General features: G+C 46.4%; 1 protein-coding gene across 5 annotated transcripts in view; it reads right to left on the bottom strand.

Annotated features, from left to right (window-relative positions):
• Positions 1–2,134: 2,134 nt before the first annotated feature.
• WBP4 (WW domain binding protein 4) overlaps positions 2,135–23,957 on the bottom strand; it is a 93,390-nt gene continuing 71,567 nt past the window's right edge. For all 5 annotated transcript variants that reach the window (XM_033950629.1, XM_033950631.1, XM_033950630.1 and 2 more), the window contains one exon: positions 2,135–2,495. In XM_033950629.1, coding sequence (XP_033806520.1) covers positions 2,285–2,495 — 211 coding nt within the window. In that variant the 3' untranslated portion in view covers positions 2,135–2,284. The remainder of the gene's footprint in view (positions 2,496–23,957) is intronic.

Raw genomic sequence — 23,957 nt, forward strand, 5'->3', positions numbered from 1 at the left:
ATATACCGCGCACACCCGTATACCGCGCATGCTGCCCGACTCTCCTTTCGCCCGTCCCGACTCTCCTCTGGCCACCCCGACTCTCCTTTCCCCCTTGAAGTCCTGTCCCCACCCTGAAAGCCTGATGCCCCCCCCCCGATGTCCGATTCACCCCCCCGCAGGACCGCTCGCACCCCCACCCTGAAGGACCGCTCGCACCCCCACAGCCTCCCGACCCCCACCCCCATCATGTAGAAGCTCCTACCGGTGTCCTGCTGCTTTCTCTTGGCGGTCCCGGCCCTTCTGTGAGCCCTGCGCTGCTTCCTCTTCCAGCGGTTCGTCCTTTCTCTAATGTCAATCCCTCTTGCCCCGCCGACTCCCCGACACGATCGGGGCAAGAGGGAGCTCAAGCCCTCTTGCCCCAGCCAACCAAGGCACCCCCAACACGATCGGGGCAAGAGGGAGCCCAAGCCCTCTTGCCCCCCTGACACGATCGGGGCAAAAGGGAGCCCAAGCCCTCTTGCCCCGCCGACTCCCCAACTCCCCGACAATATCGGGCCAGGAGGGAGCCCAAACCCTCCTGGCCACGGCGACCCCCTACCCCCACCCCGCACTACATTACGGCAGGAGAGATCCCAGGCCCTCCTGCCCTCGACGCAAACCCCCCTCCTCCCAACGACCGCCCCCCCAAGAACCTCCGACCGCCCCCCAGCCGACCCGCGACCCCCCTGGCCGACCCCCACGATACCCCACCCCCCTTCCCCGTACCTTTGTATAGTTGGCTGGACAGACGGGAGCCAAACCCACCTGTCCGGCAGGCAGCCAACGACGGAATGAGGCAGGATTGGCCCATCCGTCCCATAGCTCCGCCTACTGGTGGGGCCTAAGGCGCCTGGGCCAATCAGAATAGGCCCGGGAGCTTAGGTCCCTCCTGGGGGCGGGGCCTGAGGCACATGGGCCCAACCCGACCGATATTGTCAGGGAGTTGGGGAGTCGGCGGGGCAAGAGGGCTTGGGCTCCCTTTTGCCCCGATCGTGTCGGGGGTGCCGCCGTTGGCTGGGGCAAGAGGGCTTGAGCTCCCTCTTGCCCCGATCGTGTCGGGGGTGCCGCGGTTGGCTGGGGCAAGAGAGCTTGAGCTCCCTTGCCCCGATCGTGTCGGGGAGTCCGCGGGGCAAGAGGGCTTGATGTTAGAGAAAGGGCGAACCGCCGGAAGAGGAAGCAGCAGGACACCGGTAGGAGCTTCTACATGATGGGGGGGGGTCGGGAGGCTGTGGGGTGCGAGCGGTCCTTCGTGGTGGGGGTGCGAGCGGTCCTGCGGAGGGGGGTGAATCGGACGTTGGGGGGGGAGGGGAACTATGTAAAAAAAAATTATATAGCGCGCTCACGCGTATACCGCGCAAGGTTATGCACGGTTTGTAAAAACACGTATAACGCGCGCATTATATGCGTGAAAATACGGTATATTAAACCCTTACATATACAAAACAACAGAGTCTCAGGCAGAGACCCAAATAAGGAAAGGCACTCTATTAAATTGGAAATATGAATTGGGAAGAATACATACTTTGTAAACAAGTCTCTGCCAGAATGGAGATCTTAGCAAGGACAAGTAAGTATAGGTTAGATTCTGGTGGCGTGTCTTGACAATTTTTGCACCTTGTAAGTATGGCACAAAATGGAAAAGGTTGAAAATTACTGAGCTACACTTGAGCAATACAGAGACAGTCTGCTACATCAAAGGGTTATTTTTCACAGACAAGTGTGTTCAGAACGCATATGGTTTGTTCTGGATCTGCTATTTACTGTTAATGTGTCCTAGTAGTATTGCTTGCTGAAGCAGGGCTTCTCTAACCTGTCCACATAGCCACTTGGGTTTTCAGAACACGCAGCCTACATACAAAAGAGTAACTGTTCATGCTAGTCTCTAATGTCTGCACTTATTACATACATAGTCATTGTGGGTATCTTAAGAACCTAACTGGCTGTGGGGTCAGAGACAAATTTAAGAAGCCCTTTATAAATAAAAGTATGATTTTTAGAATTATAGTCAGATAAGTTATATAGAGGAAAAGCAACAGGATAGTTCCACTTTTAAACATATAATACTGTACAAACACTAAAAGACCTCTTCTACTCAAAAGACATTGGCACTATAAACAGAAAAATAAAAATTTTATTATAATTCATAGCTATCTTATTTTTTCTTATAGAATTTTAACACCATAAAAAAGGCAGACCTAATTTATTTAAAATTTTAATTTTTGATTCACACTATCAGTCCACACAGCAATTACAAGCCACTCCTTCACTGATCGCTTACTCTCTGCCGTAAGTTTCGATTTTTCCCATTTTCGATCTTTCTCTTCCTGAACACGGGGTCCCCTGTCATGGCATCATCCCCCAGGGAGGTGATTGTCTTCTCTCTAAACTTTATTTTAGGCTCTTGTGGAATATTGGTCGCTGAGCAAGCCAGAAACTCATCCTCCACTATGGGAAGCTGCAAATCTATATTCTCACTATGTGAAAGTATGAAACAGATGAAAGGTGATTAACAGCAACATAAAATAGAGGCCAGTAACAATATATTTCACTTTACCCTATGGACACAAACTTAGAAAACTAACAAGTAAAACTTCAGAATATTTTCACATTTTATAAGCTATCAGGAAGGATGAGTACAGCCACATCAGTAAGCTTTTAACTTCTTATTTGGCTTTTTTATTTTTAATAAATCTTTATTGATATTTCAAACTTTATAATGTATACAATTGAAGAATCAGAAAAACTGTATGAAAATACATTATCATCATCGGAATTATTACATTCAACAATTTTTATCCCCTTCTTATCCTAATTATAAACAGTAATATTATATATTATACTATCAATATTATAATAATAAAAAAAATAAATAAATAAATTTACTCTTTCAAATAAATTTAAAAAACAAACAAACAAAAAAACCCAACAACCAACATGACATATATACAAGTAAAGACATAGTTAGAAGCTAACAGACTCTTGGTTTTAGTAGTGCTTCCTTGCCAGATAAATGTACCGTATTTTTCGGTCCATAAGATGCACTTTTTTCCCACCCAAATGTGGGTGGAAATCTCGGTACGTCTTATGAAGCGAAGATGCAAAATTTGTATCCCCCGTACAGCTGCAAAACACTCTCCATGCACCAGCCGTATCACCTTTTTAAACGCCACCCCCCGTACAGTTGCAAAACACCCCCCATGCTGCAGCACCTTTTTAAACACTGCCTGCCCACCGCCAGAACACCTTTTAAAACAAACCCCCTACCACCATCACTGCTGTACCTTTTTCAAGCAGCCTGGTGGTCCAGCGTATATCCCTCCCTCAACGGCTCCGTACTATTTCCAGGCAGCAGGCGCACGAGTCTGGAGCGTGGAGGTCAGGACCAAGCTTTACACGCTCCCGTTTGGGCCCAAACTGCTTTCTGAATGGCTGGCAGCGGGACTCACGAGAAATAATGGCAGCCATTCAGAAAATGGCGCGGGGCCAGGAAGGAACACAGAAAGCTCACGCCTGACCTCCGTGCTCCTCACTCGTGCGCCTGCTGCCCGGAAATAGTACAGAGCCGTCGAGGGAGTGAAGACTTAAAAAAGGTATGGATATGGGGGATGATTTAAGGTAATGGGGGGGGGATGGGGCCTGCCTGTCTGCCACTAGGCTGGCCTGCCTGCCCTGTCCTACCATTAGACCACCAGAGAGGGGGACAGGGTACAGAGCCTGGCAGGGAAGGGGGACAGGGTGCAGAGCCTGGCAAGGAGTGTGGGGTTGAGTGCAGAGCCTGGCAGGAAGAATTTGGTTCAGGATGTTTTTTTTCTTGTTTTCCTCCTTTAAATCTAGGGTGCGTCTTATGGTCAGGTACGTCTTACGGAGTGAAAAATACAGTAGATTTGTAAGTTGCTGTCATTAGTACAAGCCACAGTTCCTCAATGCTGAGCAGATATAGAATGCTGGAAGACATAGAATGACTGTGTGATTATAAGCAATACGTTTCCAATTAATTACTTTATTCCAGATTCCAACAAGATGGCAGCCAGTTAGGTCATCAACTGTGCTGTTTCCATCATCCCTCTTTTTGTTTTTTCTTTGTCTTATTTGATTTCTTTTGAATTTTTAATTTACTGGTTTTGTTCCTGGTCTCTATGACTCACATTTGGGAGCTCCTTCTTGTTTTTATCTGGTGTTTTTTTATTTTTAAGTTCACTTCACTGACTCTTCAGTCTGACAGTTGCTCCGGCCCAACAGCTGAGGAGGCCTCTCACCTGCTGCTTGGCTGGTTCCATGTTGGCGGTCTAGTGATGTCGATTGGGTCCTGTTTTTTTCGTGGAGAGTGAGAGATTTGGGTTCGGCTCCTTTTCATCTGAGTACCGATAACCACATATTTCCGTTTCTTTGCACATGAGGACGTGCAAGTGGGGAGGATGGCACATCGGAGGGCTCGGAGGCAGTGCTATCTGAGAGAGAACGGCCCCAGAGGGATCCCAGCGTGAAGTCGGGAGAGCGGTTGTCCTGATTGGGAGGTCGCCGCGATCGTTGGAGGATCCAGAGAACATTAGCGACGGCCGTCGGATCTGAAGAGGATGGCAGTGGCCGTTTAATGCAACTGATCACCGAGTAGTGGTTGACTGGCTGTTTCAAAGGCCACCTGATCCTAACAACACACCTGCATTTGTCATTGCCTGACTTTGCTCTATATAACTAGCCTGCATTTCGACATTGCATTGTCTCAGATCCAATTAGACAATCCTGCTCTCTGACACTGTCTTAACTCTGATTCAATATGACCTGTCAGCTTTTCAGCACTCATCACTACATCATGGGAAACCTTATGGCTGGAATATCGTTTAGTAACTGGGTTCCATATTTCAGGACTCAAGGAGCATAACAGCTTCACTCCTTGGCATGTAGTTATGATCTTCTAACATCTGATCCTATTGTTCTGATTGGAACTCTTTTTATTTATTTCTTATATATTTTATTTATTTTTATCGTTATTATATTTCTACTTTTAATCCTAATTTTAATTTATTCAAAGAAATCTTGTTGGGATGTTTCATATCTTGTTTCTATCTCTGTCTTTACATTTCACATCTTTACTTTTCACTAATTGTTTTTCTCAGGTACTTTAGCTAGACTATGAGCCTTCGGGACATTTAGGGAACTTCCAAGTACCTATCTTTACTTACTTATTATATTGTATCTTAATGTATCTTTATTGTAAACCGCTTAGAACCTCAAGGTATAGCGGTATATAAGAAATCAAATTAAATTAAATTAAGTATATTATTCAAGATTATGGTTGGTAAACACTGTGTCTGACCACTGTTTTAATATCATCATCACATACTGTTCTCTTTCACTCTCAGCTCTCCAGCTCCTGTGTGCTAAAGTGCAAAGTGACTTCTCAAGTACACGTCACACAAATATTTATGTAAATGTTGGACTAAGCTGTAGTGATGCAAAATCATGCACAGAAGCTCATTAAGGCAAATAATAAAAGAAAAGCAAAAAATGAGCACATGAGATTTTGCAGACCTATTTTAACAGGGAAAAAGTCAAAATCTAGTTGTAGGTACTTTTTCTAGATATAGTAAAAATTAAAAAAAGAAAAAAAGCCAGCTTTGTGCAGTGGCACTAAAAATTTAAAGTACCTTCCAACCTCTTCTCTCTCCCCCAGAAGATTATAAGAGGACTTACTCATATCACCTTATGTCATTTGTTAGAAGCACAAAGAATGGTTTATAATCTTTAGGCCAAGAAAAAGTTACAACACATCTATTTTGGCAAAAGAAAAGAGGGATAAGAGAAATCAAGGAAAGTACAAGAGTAGGTAAAGATCTAGTTAGTATTTAAGGCCCTGCAATTTCCTGAAAAATGAGGGGAAAAAAGCACATCTTTAAGGCAGCTTCAAAATGTGTTTGGTTGGTTGGCTTAATTTTTTTTTGTAATTCTTTATTTAGAACACTCTCAAATACAACAAAAAAAGTTGACAACAAAGCAGTGCACCTAACATGGGCACCTCATATACAAGAACAGCACAATAAACTCATGGACAGTGTTCCCCATTTTCCTGAAACCTACAATTAAACACCCCCCCAAAACCCCCTCCTGTGAACCTGAAAAGACTCCCCCTCTACCTTCCCCCGTTCCACCCCCTCCCCCAAATGAAACAACAGATATCCCACAACCTAGAGAATTTCTACCCCATACAGAAAAAAGGCATAGCATACAAATACAATGACATAAGCACCATCATATCAATAAGCCCCCCCCCCAAATACCAGCTTCAAGCTACTGGGCCAGTCGGTTCCCCTCCCTCCACCTCAAGAAATATACCCCAAATATCCTCGAACTGTTTCCAATGGCGAGTCAATAAAGCAGACAGTCTATATTTCTCACAGACCCAACCCAATTTCTCCATCATCACCAAGGTGGGCACCTCAGAGCTCTTACAAAGAAAAGCCATCACCAACCAGGCTGCTGTGAAGGCCAGACAGACTAGCTTGTCTTGAGTGTTTTCTACCCCTCCTCTCCCCCCCCCCCCGGTATCACCCTCAATAATGCAGTTTCTGCTTTTACTACTACCCAGCATTGTAGAAGTTGACCCACATAATAAAAAACCTGTTCCCAATAACCCATAATCTTGGGACACCCCCATCACATATACAAGAATTTACCTTTGTGTCTGCACCCTCTCCAACAATGGTCTGTACATGAAATATACATTTTGCTAAGCAAGGCTGGCGAGATATACCAGCGCACCAAGAGCTTAATGGCATTCTCCACCAACTGCTGCGCTACCACTACATGGTGAATCCTCAAAGCAATTTGTTCCCACTCCTCCCTAGTATAAGTGATCCCCAGGTCCTCCTCCCATGCCTTCATATATGAGGTCTTCTGATCTTTATCGGCTTGTAACATTTGGTACAAAGCCAAATTACACCCACTATGTACTGGTGCTCCTACCAACTATTCAAACTGAGAACACTGCAAAACTCTAGACTCCACTAGTTTAGCCATCATAATATAATTTTTCACCTGCAAATAAAGAAATAAATCCCCCTGCTCCAACTTAAATTGAGCCTGGACCTCAGGGAATGATTTGATTCTCTCCTCCTCCAAAAGCTGGCCAAAGCAATGTAGGCCCCTGCGCTCCCACTGTTTAAAAATATCCCCCTCCCTACCCGGTAAAAGTCAGATGCAAACAAAATGGGAAGAAAATGTACCCCCTAAGCCTTGCCCACTAGCTTCTGAAAGACCCCCTTGCAAACCTGCAACATCCACCTAGTGAAGGGATTGACAAAATCTCCCAAATCTTTGTCACCTAAGACCACCCACAGAAGGTAGCGTAGTATGCCAATTCCTCTAGGTTCCTCTAATAGCCCTCGTTCCACTTGCACCCACAATTTAACTGGAATGGCATGCCAATCTACAACAGCCCGAATCTGCGCTGCATGATAATACTTTTCTAAATTAGGAATACCCAATCCCCCCCTCCACCTTAAACTTAAATATAGCATACCTAGTCACTCTAGGCCTATCCCCCATAATCGCAAAATGCTCCTGTGCCATCTTTGATAATAAACTTTAGGGATTTCAATAGGCAGAACTTGAAATAAGTACAGAAATTTAGGAAGCACCATCATGCGCACTACCTCCATTCTACCCATCCAAGAGAGATATAATTTGTCCCATCTAGAAAAATCCTGGACCAATGAGGAAACCAATGGAATATAATTGTCAGAATAAAGAGGACCAATCAACTCCCATATGAATCCCCAAATATCGAATGGGACCCTTCACCCACCTAAAGGGAACCCGATGCTGCATCTCCTGAACCTTGTTAGCTGGTACCAAAATATTCAAAATAGTCATTCGCTTTAAACCCGGAAAGCTGCCCATAACTAATCATAAGGTCCTGAAGAGCCAAAAGTGACCGCTCCGACTCCTCTACTATGGCTAGAACGTCAACCACAAATAAAGATAACTTGTGGTCCACTCCACTTATATGAAGACCTCTTATGTGAGGCGACTGCCGTATCTTTTGCGCAAAAAGCAATGGGGAGAGTGGGCACCCCTGCCTTGTCCCCCTATGGAGCTCGAATGGAGTGGAATAAGCCCCATTTATTTTGACACAGGCCATCAGACTATGATACAAAGTAAGAATCTAGGAGATAAAACGCTGTCCCATTCCCATCTGTCGTAAAACTAAACTAAAACTTAGCTTTGTATACCGGGTGATCAAAGCAATGGAAGCTTGACATGGTTAACAATAATTAATTAAAAATATACCAAAAGTTGCAAAGGAATTAATTTTTAAAGTATTTTGCAAATAGGAAAGCTTTTAAGGATTTGCGGTAGACTTGCAGAGAACTAGGACATCGCAAGGTTAAAGGAAGTTCATTCCAAAAACTTCCAATCTACGCAGTCGAAGGCCTTCTCCTCATCCACTGCTACTGCCACCCAAGAAGCCCCCGATTTCTTCACCTGCCACACCAAATTCAACACCTTACTAATACCATCCAGAGCCTGCCTCCCCCCCAATAAATCCAACTTGATCAGGATGAATAAGCGATGGCATATGTGCAGCCAGCCTATCTGCCAATATACGAGCCATAATTTTGGTATCTATGCCCAAAAGGGAAATGGGTCTATAACTTCCACATAAAGTAGCATCCTTTCCTGGTTTCGGTATCACAGTAATCCCTGCTAATCTCATAAAAAGGTAACTGCTCTCCATCCTTTAAGAAATTAAAGAGTCTTGCCAACAAAGGTGCTACTAAAAGCAAAAATATTTTTTTATAAAATAACCCTGTAAACCCATCCAACCCTGGTGATTTTCCTGGCTTCAACTCACGGATTACTTTCAACATCTCCTCTACTGTGATGTCACTATCCAACCCCTGAGCATCTAGGTCAGACAGGGACTGCAAGTCTAAGTCCTTCAAGTATTCAAGAATAGCTGCCTCTGAACCTTGATGCTTAGGAGTATACAGTTCCTGGTAAAATTCCCTAAATCGCTTTTGAATACCTGCCTCATCAAGCAAAGTAGATCCGTCTGAACCCTTAATAGACATGCTCCTCTCTCCTGCTGCCGTCCATCATAATTTTTCTTTCAACACAACATATTCACTGTGTGCACCACTCTCTGAGTCTCAGGCCACCAACTTATATCCCAAAAGCAAGTTTTAACTAGGTGTTATGGGAGGCAATACGCTAATGTGAGTCAGAGCAAAATCTCTAACCCTCCATCTTGGTCAGTGATGTCACCAGAAGCCCCTGGTTTAATTTTAAGGGAATATAGAAGTGAGTTCCATTTCAGGGGGTCAAAGCAGTAGATGGCAGAGCATCTTATATCAAGTTGACTAATGGTGGGAGGGTTAAATGCTTAATATATTGGGAATGGGGTAAAGGAATGAAAAGATTAGTTAGATATCGAGGCACATGTGAAAAGGGATTTATGTATTATGAACAGAATCTTAAAGACAAATGCCTGATGAGCTTGGAAGCCATGGAGTTGTTTTAGGACAGGAATGATATGGTCACATTTACCCATATCTATCAGTAAATGAGCTGTTCTGTGGTTTAACCCACAGTATAAGGAATTAAATAGTAAATATAATTCAAAATGAATACAAAAGCAAAATGTTCAGATGATCCATGGAGAATGTTTTTTACATGACATGGAGGACTGATTAAAAGATAGAAAACAAGAGAATAGGTTTAAATGGTCACTATTTTCAAAGGAGAAGGATAAACTGAAGTTAGTCAGGGGTCTGTGCTGTGCTTTTTAACATGTTTATAAATGATCTAGGGATGGGAATAACTACTTGAGTTAACTGAATAACTTTCTGTATTCAGCAGAGTTAAAGTAATAGGAAGAAGTGCGAAAGCGGCATTGTGAGACTCACAGATGGAGAGAAATATGTAGAAACTGTGACCAGTCAGACTCTGTGCCTGACGTGTTCCCAGCTAGAAACCCCAGGAGAGGCAGCGATAGGGCTAGGAAAGTTGTTCCTAAGCCCTGCAGAGCCCAGCAGCCTAGGTTCCCTGAGTACACTAGGGAGGAATCCGCTGAGGATGAGGTCCTATCTAACTATTCAGAAGCTGAGGAGATGGAAACTCAGCCTAGCTCTGCAAAGTTTGTCTCCAAACCTGTGAATATTAGGTTTAGGCAAAATGCCCCTGTGAGAAAACCCTGCAGTTACCACAACATCCACAGGGGGAGCCCAAGAGAACCTCAGAACAGCACAGGCAGACAGAGAGCAGGGTGTGGCTTTTCCCCTGAAAAGCCAGCTGCTTTCCCTTCAAAATTAGAGAGGACAAGGAAGGGAAAAGGTCATCTCTTCAGTGCTCAGCAGCCAGCCAGACTAGAGCAACTTAATAATCTGGAGCCCATTGAAGTGGATAATTTAGCTCCAGACGAGGGAGCTGAGCCATGCCACAAGAGGAAGAAATGGACATTTGTGAACAGGTATTTCCAGACCTTGAAGCTAAGGAAATAGGAGTTGCCTGTAAGGCCCACTGAGCTCTAAAACTGTTTGTTTTGTGGGAAGCTTTTTTTTATAGCTATCCACTGCTCTGAACTGTTTTGAATGCTTCCTTTGATTTTTGGTGTGGACAATTAATGGGACTTGTGCTACAGCCTGGGACTTAATTTGAAATAGGTTATTTTCCTTATTTTTTGCTGCATGGGTTCACAGCACTGCTGAGGCCCAAGGCAAGACCCCAGGCAGGGGCAGGGCTCTTTTGCTGTGAGTGCATAAAGGTCTATGGCTGATGTTTTCTCAGTCTGTTTGTGGGAGAAAGGTTTTTTTTTAAACTACTTTATACCAAGTTTGAGTACAGTAAAATCCAGGGACTGAGAACTGTTTTTTGAGGGAGAAGTTTGTCAAGATCTCGGGTGGGAATATTTGAAAATTTATGTGAAGATAAACTTGGCAGTTCTCCTGTCCCAGCTCTGGAGCAGAGAGCTGAGGGCCTCCTGGACTTTTTCCTTTTTTTTGTTGAATTTGCATGTTTGGTGAAAATTATTACACCCTGCTTGGAGATTAACTCTCTCCAGGTGAGGCCTAGCTTTAGAAAGCTGTGCTGCACTTGTTATAGCACTGGGACTGTGTATATCCTGATTTGCTGACCACGATTTTTGCTTTGAGTTATTTTCTTTTTGTTTCTTGTTTGCCATTCTGATTTTGTTTTGGAGAAATAAAGAACCCTGGATAGGATTTTGATTAGTTACCTGGTTTCCACTTGACTGTTTTATGTTTTGCCTGTGGGGACTGTCTCCTTATTGAGCAGCACGCCAGCGCAGTTTTCCTGTGGTCCACTTGGGGCACTATCAGCCTAGTCCAGGGCCCAGTGGCCACAAAGCTGATAAAGAAAAGGCTGAATTGCACTTTTAGGATGAGTCTGCCCCATCATCCTACAAAGTAAGATTTTGGAGCAAGCAGTTTAAATGGGGTTGAGAGTTTATTGAAGATGACTCTCGTACTGGACAACCTGTGGAAGCAACTTCCACAGAAATATGCAAGAGAGTCAAGGATTTAACTGTCAGCCAGACAAATTTAAGGTTTCCCAAATAGCTGAAGAAATGGGCATCTCGGCAGGTATAGTTTGGAAAATAATTCATGAAAAGTTGGGAATGTGTAAGGTTATTGCAAGATGGATTTCAAGAATGCTAACGCCATGTCAGAAGACCACGAAGCTCCAGTGCTATCGGAAGAACTTGAAGATGCTCCATGAAGACCAGGTGAATTTTTTTTGTTTGGTGACAGGAGATGAGACTTGTGCTTCCATTGCATCGACTTCATTTTGGACTCAGGATATCGGTGATATACCCAAGTCATCCCACTCCCCTAAAAAGTTAAAGACAGACAAATCTGCAGGCAAAGTCATGGCAACTGTCTTCTGGGATGATGAGTTCATGCCACACAAGATAACCATATCTGGGGAGAGTTATGCCAACACAATGATCGCTTTGTGGGACTCAATCAAGAAGAAAAGACGAGGAAAACTCACAGCAGGCGTGCTGCTTTTTCACGACATTGCACCGATGCACATATCATGATAATCGCAGGCTGCCATACGAGAATGTGAGTTTCAGCAGCTAACTGGCTCCCTAGGATTCTTTTCTGTTCCGAGTTTTTAAGAAATCTCTCCATGGACAGTGGTTTTCAAGTGATGAAAACGTCAAGGAAGCTGTGACGTTCTGGTTTGAAGGTCAAACAGAAGAATTCTTATCAAAGGGGTTAAAGTCATTACAGGAAAAGTGGATGAAGCTATCATGGGATGAAATTCAAAAATAAAACAATTTTTTGAAAAAACTCTACTTTCCTACTGAGATAGATAAAATTATTGAACACCCCTTGTAGATTCTGCCCTTATATTTGATTTTGGCTCAGGTAAAATTCCCTTCATCTTCTACACTGCTATTTTTTGGGCTGTTTAATTGCCCCTTTAAAATTACCTCTCTCATCACTATAAAGACCCAAACTGGATGCTGCAGCTATTCCACATTAATCGCTATTATTATCATCTACTTCCTCTTCCTTTTCTTCAGTTGGTCCCTCTTCTGAAGCCGTTAAATCTTATTTTATTCATAGTTAGATACTTGAGCTTATTTGCTATTTTCAGTTTCATCTCTCTCCCTCCTCAACTCTCATCTATTTTTTCCTCTATCTCGGTTATCCCACTCAGCTGTAAGGGCCTTTTATAATAGTGTCCTGATCTCATTCCACACTGTTACAATGCCACTTTGGGAAAAAATACTTTTACAATGAAATTATCCTTCTCCCTGGGTCGATTTGTTCCCCACTTCCTGGATCAAAAATCCTATTTTGAACTTCCTACTTATTCTTCTCTGCAATATTATGTTAACAGTTTTTCTCAATATAGTTCCAGTCTTAAAAAAAACAACAAAATTTGATCCCCTCTGTCCTAGTCATTATTCCAGATTTGTTTTTATATTCCATCCTCCCAGGGGAGCTCTGAACGGGTTACAAGTTTACATACATATTAAAGCAATGTTACTTACCGTAACAGTTGTTATCCAGGGACAGCAGGCAGCTATTCTCACTAGTGGGTGATGTCATCAGACAGAGCCCCGGTACGGACGTCTCACAAGCACGTGTTGCTTGTAGAAACTTAAAGTTTCTAGATGCCTGCACCGCGCATGCGCCGGTGCCTTCCTACCCGGAGATCCGGGCGTGTCTCCTCAGTTCAGGTAGCTAGCCTGAGAAGCCAACCCAGGGGAGGTGGGTGGGACGTGAGAATAGCTGCCTGCTGTCCCTGGATAACAACTGTTACGGTAAGTAACATTGCTTTATCCCAGGACAAGCAGGCAGGTATTCTCACTAGTGGGTGACCTCCAAGCTAACCTCAGTGGGATGGAGGGGGAGTTGGCGACTTAAGAGAATAAATTTTTCAATACTGTTTGGCCAAACTGTCCATCCCGTCTGGAGAGGGTATCCAGACAATAATGTGAGGTGAATGTGTGAACCGAGGACCAGGTGGCAGCCTTACAAATTTCCTCGATTGGTGTTGATCTGAGGAAAGCTACTGAGGCTGCCATTGCTCTGACCTTATGGGCTGTGACCTTACAAGGAAGTGATAATCCAGCCTGGGCATAGCAGAAAGAGATACAAGCCGCCATCCAATTAGAGATGGTGCGCTTTGATACGGGTCTTCCCAACTTGTTAGGATCGAAGGAGACAAAAAGTTGAGGAGTGGTTCTGTGTGGCTTGGTGCGATCCAGGTAGAAAGCCAAGGCACGTTTACAGTCTAGAGTGTGAAGGGCCGATTCTCCGTGGTGAGAATGGGGCTTAGGGAAGAATACTGGAAGTACAATGGATTGGTTGAGATGAAATTCGGAGACCACCTTAGGCAGGAATTTCGGGTGAGTGCGGAGGACCACCTTGTCATGATGGAATACTGTGAATGGTGGATCCGCCATCAATGCCTGGAGTTCGCTGACTCTGCGAGCGGACGTAAGGGCTACAAGGAAAAGCACTTTCCAGGTGAGATACTTAAGAGGGGCCCTGTTGAGTGGTTCAAACGGGGGCTTCATGAGGTGGGAAAGGACTACATTGAGGTCCCAAACTACTGGGGGTGGTTTGAGAGGAGGGTTAACATGGAAGAGTCCTTTCATAAATCTGGCGACCACCGGATGGGCCGAGAGGGGTTTCCCTTGTAGGGGCTGGTGGAACGCCGCAATAGCGCTCAGGTGGACTCGTATGGATGTGGACTTGAGCCCAGATTGAGATAGGTGTAGGAGATAGTCCAGCACGGAGGATAAGGAAGCTCGCTGAGGTTCCTTTGACTTAGAAACACACCATGAGGAGAATCTGGTCCATTTCTGGGAGTAGCATTGTTGAGTGGCGGGCTTCCTGGAAGCTTCCAAGACCTCCCTCACTTCTTGTGAGAATTGGTGAGGGGTTACGTTGAGAGGAACCAAGCTGTCAGGTGGAGAGACTGCAGGTTGGGATGAAGTAGTGATCCTTGATGTTGAGTAAGTAGTGAAGGAAACACTGGAAGTGGTACTGGTTCCCTGCTGCTGAGTTGAAGTAGGAGGGAGAACCAAGGTTGTCTGGGCCACCGAGGAGCTATTAGAATCATGGTGGCCCGTTCGAGTTTCAGCTTGACCAGAGTCTTCTGGATCAGCGGGAATGGTGGGAACGCATATAGAAATCGTTTCCCCCAGTTCAGTAGAAAAGCATCTGCCTCGAGGCGATGAGGAGTGTAGATCCTGGAGCAAAACTGAGGCAGTTTGGAGTTGTGGGGAGCCGCAAAGAGGTCTATCTGAGGCGTCCCCCATTGCGTGAAGATTTGGTGAAGGGGGCTGGAATGGAGAGTCCATTCGTGCGGTTGTAGCAGACGGCTTAGTTTGTCTGCTAAGACGTTGTTCTCCCCCTGGATGTATACTGCTCTGAGTAGGGCGTTGTGGCGCGCCGCCCAGTCCCAGACTCGTAGAGCTTCCTGGCAAAGGAGGGCCGAGCCCGTGCCTCCTTGCTTGTTGATATAATACATGGCGGCCTGATTGTCTGTGCGAATGAGGATTACCATGTCGTGAAGTAGGTGTTGGAAAGCTTGGAGCGCATTGAAGATGGCTCTGAGTTCCAGTAGATTGATTTGGTGTAGTCTTTCCGCACTGGTCCAGAATCCTTGGGTGCGGAGACCCTCCAGGTGGGCCCCCCATGCATAATTCGACGAATCGGTTGTGAGAACTTTCTGATGGGGGGGAGAGTGCATCAGCAAACCTCTGGATAGATTCGAAGAGGTCATCCACCAAAGTAGAGACTGCCGAAGAGCAGGTGTGACTAAGATGTGTTTGGATAGTGGATCGGACGTCTGATTCCACTGTGATGCCAGGGTCCACTGGGGGATCCTGAGGTGGAGTCTGGCAAAGGGTGTCACATGTACTGTGGAGGCCATATGGCCCAGGAGCACCATCAGTTGTCTCGCCGGTAGGGTTTGGCGAGTAGACACCGACTGGCAGAGATGAAGAAGAGACTCCATGCGTTGCAGAGGCAGGAATGCTCGGAGTCGGGTGGTGTCCAGGACCGCTCCGATGAAGGGGAGGGACTGGGTGGGTTGTAGATGAGACTTGGAGAAGTTGATCTCGAAGCCCAAATTCTGGAGGAAGTAGGTTGTAGCCAAGGCCGCCGAAGTGACCTCTGGGGCTGACGGGGCCTTGATGAGCCAGTCGTCGAGGTATGGGAACACCTGTAGACCCCTGTCCCGGAGTGCTGCGGCCACTACCACCAGGCACTTTGTGAAGACTCTGGGGGACGAAGATAGGCCGAATGGTAGCACTCGATACTGTAGGTGCAGATTTCCCACCCGAAATCTGAGGAACTTTCGGGAGGCCGGGTGAATGGGGATGTGAGTGTAGGCCTCCTTGAGATCCAGGGAGCATAACCAGTCGTTCTGCTCGAGGAGGGGGTATAGAGAAGCCAAAGTCAACATGCGAAACTTCTCTTTGACCAGGAACTTGTTGAGGGCCCGAAGGTCTAAAATGGGTCGCAGGTCGCCCGTTTTCTTCGGGACGAGGAAGTACCGGGAGTAAAACCCTCGGTTCAATTGGTCTGACGGGACCGGCTCGACAGCCCGAAGCTGAAGTAAGGTTTGGACTTCCTGAAGAAGAAGGGCGGTCTGCGTCGAGCTTGAAGGATACTCTCTTGGAGGATGGTCCGGGGGGACCCGGTGGAATTGAAGAGAGTATCCTTCTCTTATGATGGTGAGGACCCATAGGTCCGTGGTTATGGCCTCCCATCGATGGTAAAAAAGATGGAGGCGGCCCCCTATGGGAGAGGCCGAGGTTATGCTCCCGGGAGGGGCGTCAAAAGGGCTGGGGAGCCTTAGGTACAGCCGGTGGCTGAGGTTTTTGCTGAGACTTCTGGGGAGGTTGTCTCTTCGCAGGCTGTCTCGCAGCAGGCGTTTGTCTGGGCATGTAACGCCGCTGGTAAATCAGGGGTGGCCTGGAAGGTCGAGACTGTTGAGGTTTGGGTTTGGGCCGCAGGATGGATTGAAAAGATTTTTCATGATCCGACAGCTTCTTGGTAACAGTTTCGATAGACTCATCGAACAGGTCAGCTCCAGCACATGGTACGTTGGCGAGTCTGTCCTGTAGGTTGGGATCCATATCGATTGTACGGAGCCATGCCAGGCGACGCATAGCTACCGCGCTTGCGGCGGCGCGTGCCGAGAGTTCGAATGCATCGAAGGAGGATTGCATCAGCTGGAGGCGTAATTGGGAGAGGGAGGCTACCACTTCCTCGAACTCGAATCGAGCTTGGTTGTCTATGAACGGAGTGAACTTGCGGAGTACCGGCAAGAAGAACTCCAGATAGGAAGAGAAAAAGAAGTTGTAGTTTAGCACCCGTGACGCCATCATGGAGTTTTGGTAGAATTTTCTACCAAATTTGTCCATCGTTCTCCCCTCTCGGCCCGGCGGTACAGAGGCGTAGACCTGGGAGGGATGAGAGCGTTTAAGGGAGGACTCGACCAGTAGGGATTGGTGGGAGAGTTGAGGGCCCTCGAACCCTTTATGGTGCACGATGCGGTATCGAGCATCGAGTTTGCTGGGGATCGCCGGTATGGAATACGGTGTTTCGAAGCACTGCATGAAGGTCTGGTCCAGTAATTTATGCAAGGGGAGCCGAAGCGACTCCGTTGGAGGGTTAGGTAAATGCATGGTGTCCAGATACTCTTTGGAGTATCGGGAGCCCGTGTCAAGGGTCACATCCAGATCATCCGCCATTTGTCGGAGGAATGATGAGAAGGACAATTGTTCCGCCCGCGTCGGTCTGTGGGACGGGCTGGAGGAGGAGGAGGCCTCCAGGTCCATGGACATCGGGGAGTGGCAAGGAGAATCGGGCACCGATGTCTCCTCGTACTCCGGGCCCCCCGGAGGGGACACCTCTGATGAGGAGTATCCCCTACGTTGCAGTTTTTTCTGCGGTGACACCTCCGAATGGCGTGAGGAGTGCCAGGATGAGTGTCTCGATCGGTGCCCGTCTCGGTGGCGGGACGGGGATCGGGATCGTCTGTGCATCACATGGTCTCCCGAGGCCCCCAAGTGGATAGGGCTGGAAGCGGTGGATCGCAACTGGGTTTGCGATGCGGGTTCTTGCGATGCTACCCAAGTCTGGTAAGGAGTACGGAAGAACTCTTCCTGACTATGCCCAGGGCTTCGAGTATCGATCGGAGGTCTGGTCCCATGTTGGCGCGGAGGCGTAATGGGTTCTAATGGCGGCATATCGGTAAGCGAGGCTTGCCGCGTGGGCATCGCCGCCCTCCCCCGTTCGTCCTCGTCGGTTGTCGAGGTCGAACGGTGTGGGGGAGGGGGAGGGGGCGGACCGCCCCTTTGGACCGGTACCGGGAGGTCACCCTGTATGGCAGCGATGAGCCCGGGTCCGATGGTCTGCATGAGCTCAACGAATTGAGCTTCCAGCACGGACCGTAGCGAAGCCGATAAGGAGGGATCCGCACCGAAAGGGGGTCCTCCTGCACGGACATCGCGCTCCTTCGAGGCCGAGTGCTTCTGCTTAGTAGCTTTCGGCACTTTGATGACCATTGGTGGCACTGTGGAAGGAAGAGGTACCTGAACCGAGGAGACCGGGGCAGGCACCGACGTCGAGCTCGTGGATGGTGTCGGGGTGAGCGATGCCGGTTTCACCACACTCGATGCAGGAGGGGTCGATGCTGGTTTCGCCCGAACCGGGGAGGTATCAGATGAAGTGGAGGCTGAGGGATCCTTAGCTGCGTCCATCTTGAACATCGATTCCCACAATAGGCAACGCCGCTTGAATGAGCGTGCCGTAAGGGTAGAGCAAGGCCTGCACGATTTCGGGATGTGGTCAGGGCCCAAACACTGCAAACAGCGCCAGTGAGGGTCCGTGAGTGAAATCGCGCGTTGGCACTTGCTGCACTTTTTAAACCCGGTGATTGGCCGGGACATAGGCCGGAAAATCTCCGCCGCGAGGTCGAAGCCAGTGGGCCTGAGCCACGTGGCCGGCCCGTTCGACCCGCCGGAGGAAATAATCTTCTTTTTTTTTTTTTACTGAAAAAGAAAAGTACTGTTAACTGTAATTAAAAGAAAGCGAAAACGCGGACAAGGAAGGCAAATTTAACTGAATTCAGCTAGCGCATGATGAAGTTGAACTTCTCAGCTCCGCGGAAAAGAAAGAACTGAGGAGACACGCCCAGATCTCCGGGTAGGAAGGCACCGGCGCATGCGCGGTGCGGGCATCTAGAAACTTTAAGTTTCTACAAGCAACACGTGCTTGTGAGACGTCCGTACCGGGGCTCTGTCTGATGACATCACCCACTAGTGAGAATACCTGCCTGCTTGTCCTGGGATAATATGTTTTTATACAGGGTGTTGGCAAACATGGTATGGCAGGACATTGTCTGATAAGAGATGGCAAAACAGTTTAACAAAGCATGGTAAATCATAACATAACATGGTATGGTGAGATATAGCATAACGAGCATTGTATGGCAAAACATGGCATGGCAAACCTAGTATTATACAGTCATGTGAAAAAATTAGGACACCCCATGAAATATCCAGTTCTTTCTTAAAAAATGTTCACATATCGATGTCTAATCTTTTTTTTTTATTTATGTCTGGAAAAGAAAGTGATGTAATTGCAGGTAAACAACAAAAATGTTCCTCGATTTACTCATGAACCAAAAGATATCCACAAAAATGTGTATTCCGAGGACTAAATTAGGATACCTCCACCTATCTTCCCACTTAAAGTGGCTCAAAATCACACACAGGTGTATAACATCAGGGCTCCTCCTTATGATGTAACTTCCTTTTCTCACAAAGTTGCTTCATAAGGAGGAGACAGCAGAGGGAAGGCCATGAGCATAGAGATCAGCTCGCTCTGCAAGGTTTGTGCCAGGGACAGGGAGGGAAGTTATCTGGACCTGCAAACTAGTGCTGCCCAATTCGCTTCTCGGTCTCACTTTAAAAACTAAATTATGGCCTGTGGAGGATCGCTGGTGCACTTTCCCTCTGTAGCGGTCCCTCTCCTCCTCTCCTCTGACCTAACGTCCTTTTTTGGTCTGAGGCAGAGGGAAAGTGCACTGGCGATCCTCTGGAGGTCGTAATTAGTTTTTAAAAGGAGACCAAGGGGATGCCATGTGATAGTGGAGAGAAGAGGGAAGCATGCTGGCCTTTGGGGGGCCTCCCTGGTGCAGCTATTAGAAGTACATGGAGGAACGGGGGCCCAATGAGAGGCACATATGCTGGATTGAGGGGGGTAGGTGGAGGGGAAGAAATAATGGGTCTGAAAACAGAGGAGAGGGAGAGAGATGGTGGACAATGGGATGGAAGGAGTGAAAAGAAAGGGAGATAAGTTGGACCCAAGGGGTGGTGGTGCAGGGAGGGGGTATAGAGATACTGGATAGGAAGGCAGTTGGGAAGAGAAAAGGAGATATGATAGACACCAGGGTAGTAGGGAAGGAGGGAGAGATGCTGGATCAAAAAGTAATTGAGAAAAGGAGAGATAGTGGATCCGGGGATGGTGGGATCCATTGCTGCAGCTATTCTTTCATTCTTCAGGCTGCCAGCAGTGTGAGTGAAGTAAACATGCTGCCTTCTGCGGCTGTAAGCTTTCCCTCAGCTACTGCTTCCTGGCCCCGCTTAGGTCTTTACTAATTTCCTGAAAGTGCAATAGGATGCAGTTTGTCGAATCAAATCATCTAACCGAGCTTGGACTTTACCCAATTGATAGGCCAAGGTTCTATGAAAAAATTTTTTGTAACAGCAATTTTTGGGATTGGGAAAAGTAAATAAACAGAACGACGAGTAGACTTAATCGGACTATACAATTCGAAATGAAAAAAAAGATAGAATAGAGATAATCCAGATAACAATAACAAATGCAAGCGAATTTGAAAAGTATTCTAGCATCTATTGGTAACCAGTGCAGTTGTCGGTAATAAGGGCTGACATGTTTCTGTTTTTTCAACCTGAAGATTAAACAGACAGCTGTATTTTGAATTAACCTTAGTCTTTCAAGGATTGTTTTATAGGATCCCAGATAAATTATATTGCAGTAATTGAGAATGGACAAGATTAAAGCCTGTACTAGTAATCTGAAAGATATAGAATCAAAATATTTTTTAATGGGTCACAATTTCCATAGTGCAAAAAAACATTTCTTAACAAGTATATCAGTATGTTCCACCAGGGTTAAATGACGATCTAGTATGATTCCCAGAACTTTAAGAGAGGGAACTATTGGATATTTTTGTCCTCTTAAATAAAGAGTTTTATCCATGATTTTGTCATTAGGACTAGCAAGAAAAATCTAGTTTTTTCAGTGTTTAATTTCAACTTAAATTCAATAGTCCATTGTTTAATCCGATTTAAGATAAGATTTTTTCAATTTCCGTCGTAAGAGAAATGACTGGTATCAGTATCGTAATGTCATCGGCATAAATGTATAATATTGCATTTAGACTTTGTAATAAATCGGCCAAAGGAGCAACGTAGATATTTAAACAAGGTAGGTGACAATTGTGAACTCTGAGGTACCCTACAAGGATTGCTCCAAGAATTGGAATATTGACAACTGCTGAAAACTTGATACGATTTTTCTTTTTCAAAAAGCCCTGAAACCAGTCTCAAACTTTTCAAGACATTCCCGTAGCATCTAGACACCCCAGTAGAATCTCATGATCCATCAGGTCAAAAGCACTAAGACTCTACTTTTCAAGAAATTCCTGCAAACGACTTAATACCGCTAGCTCCTTCCCACTTCCCAATACCTCCCCGATTTCCCAAAGCAACCTCATCTACTCTTTATATCCTCTAGAAATTACCAGATATCTTCTTCATGTAATATGTTTTTTTGTAATTCTTTTGTAATCCGCCTTGAACCGCAAGGCAATGGCGGAATAGAAATCTCTAATGTAATGTAATCTAGCTGAAGTATTTAAAACGCTGGTGCCTTGGCTAAACAAGCAACAAATATGATCTATCAAAGAAGCTACAACCGTTTCTGTACTGAAGCCTTGTCTAAATCTCATTAGAATCTCAGAGAGAGCGGGAGTCAAAAGCCTTGAGCATGCAGTGGGCAGACTTGATGGGCTATGGCCCTTTTCTGCCGTCATTTTCTATGTTTCTAAGGCCCAGCAGAGATAGGCGGCAGGCTCTTTCGGCACCGGCACGTCCTGTGGGTTGGTGCTGTGTGCCAGTGCCCGATCACGGTAGGGGTGCAGGTAGCGATGCCAGTTCTTGGGTGCAGGAGCTCACATATCGAGTCAACACTTAATTTGCAAGGCAAGATTTGAGAGTGTGTTTTGCTCGTCTTGCAAAACACTCACAAACCGCGTTACTCGCAAACCCCTGGATTGGACCCTGGATTGTTGAATCGCCCTGGTGAAAAAGCGACCACATTTATTACCATGACAATGAAACTGGTATTGATAGCCCAGGACTTGTTGCTCAAGCATATAATAACTCTTGAAGCACATGTTGGGATATCAGCAATTGGGACTTGAGTGCTGGGGTGGGTTGCTGACCATAAAGACGGTAAAGCTACTACCCTGGTGCAGGATAAATGCGCGCTACCCACTCGCCGCCCCCTATGCCTTCCCATTAGTGCTCTGAGGGGGGGGGTTGGGGGGAACCCCCCCAACACACTTGCGCTCCTGTTGTGGGGGGGGGAACCCTCCACTACACTTAAAACTCTCAAATCATGAAGCCTTCCTGTTTCCACTCTTCCTCTCTGAGGGGGTATGTGGGGGACCACCCCACTGCAATCTTGCTCTCATTCAGGGGGATGCAAGACGTTGAAGATTACCGCTAAACTCCACTACACTTACAATTGCACCCCAGAAACCCTGCTCCCTTCATGCATGCATTTGATGGAGCAGAATTGTCAGGGCACAATTGTCCTGCGCACTATTGACTGTGTACCTTGACCAGTGAGGTCACCCCATTAACATTTGGGAATATATATCGAAATGACATTATGTGATGGACAACCTGTATACATGAAAAAGGCAAGAAAACATCGAGAAAAAGGGAGAATGGGGGTCCCCCCCTCGCCTCCCAGAGCGCAAAGGCCCCGGGACTCTCCAGTAAGTGTGCCTGAAGGCAGGCGGGCAAAACGAGTGTGCGAGATGAATGAAACTAACTCCCCCCAAAAAACAAGTCAACAGTACATTCCTAACCCCAACCCCTCCCTCCCCCCTTCTACCACCAAACCACATCTAACACAACCTCCTAGAGGTCTAGAGGAGTTCCTTCCACTTCCCCTCAACAAATGTAACAACACTGCTAATGGAAGTGCTCCTTCCAAAAGAAAACGGAACATGGAACAATACATATCTCCAAGAAATCACATTATGTCCGGCCTTCGGGCCATATAAGCATTCAATCATCACTTAAGGTATCCTGTAGTCCGGGACATCCAGCTCACTCACCTGCAACAGACCAATGCAGTCCCCGATACCTTACATCCTGCAAATGAAATGGTTCACATACAACAGGCAAAAGGATCCCAGGTGGTTCCAGTAGACTCAACTGTAGCACTCATGGCCCACCGATGAAACCTCAGACAACTGGGGACCCCTAGACATTAGATCCTTGAAATAGGTGACCTGCTTCCCTTTCAATTTGAGAAACAAGGAACATTAAGGTGAATTGAGAATAAGGGTCAAGAGTCCCTTTCAGGGAATATCAGGTCACACCTCTGCCTGAAAACAAGGCATAGCTCCAGGGGTGGCCCCTCTGGAGACCACCAAGATATCAACAAAGCAACCATAATAGCCCACCCACAGAAACCGGTAGGCACCATAGAAAGAGTCCCTGACCCCAGAAGAGGAGCCACAGAATACTCAACTGCTCTAACATGAAACTTCTCTAGTCCAAATCTTGGCCTTGAGGAAAGCCATTACTGTTGCGGTGGTTTTTCTGCTCTTGACATTAAGTCTTTTGCAAATTGAAGTACCTCTGGAGCTGCAGTGAAAAAGTGCATTTGTCCACCATGTCAGATCCGAAGTCTCACTGGATATAAAAGGGCAAATTGAATCCTCTTCCGAAAGAGCATAGCACAAACAGGAGCGACTTCTTTGTGCTTATTCTGTAGCATAAGCAAGTAGTCTTGAAAGCAAAGAATGTTAACGTTTTCGGGGGCCAGACGATCATAAGACTCTCAGAATGTCCTGCTTATGGGCTGAATTAAGCAATTTTAGTATTACTGTATGTGGTCTGAAACTGGATGCGCCCAAAAGACCCAACCTGTGGACCCTTTCAATCCTCAGCAGGCCATGGATGTTTGGAAGATTCAATGTGCGGGAAAGCAACATTTTCAAAAAGGAATGGAGCTCACCATCCTTGATCGCCTCCAGGAGCCTGACCAGGCGGAGATTTCCCCGCCTGGAGCGGATCTCCAGGTCCTCGATCTTCTCAAGTGCCG

Source organism: Geotrypetes seraphini, chromosome 6 (assembly GCF_902459505.1).
Source record: "Geotrypetes seraphini chromosome 6, aGeoSer1.1, whole genome shotgun sequence".
Lineage (NCBI taxonomy): Eukaryota > Metazoa > Chordata > Amphibia > Gymnophiona > Dermophiidae > Geotrypetes > Geotrypetes seraphini.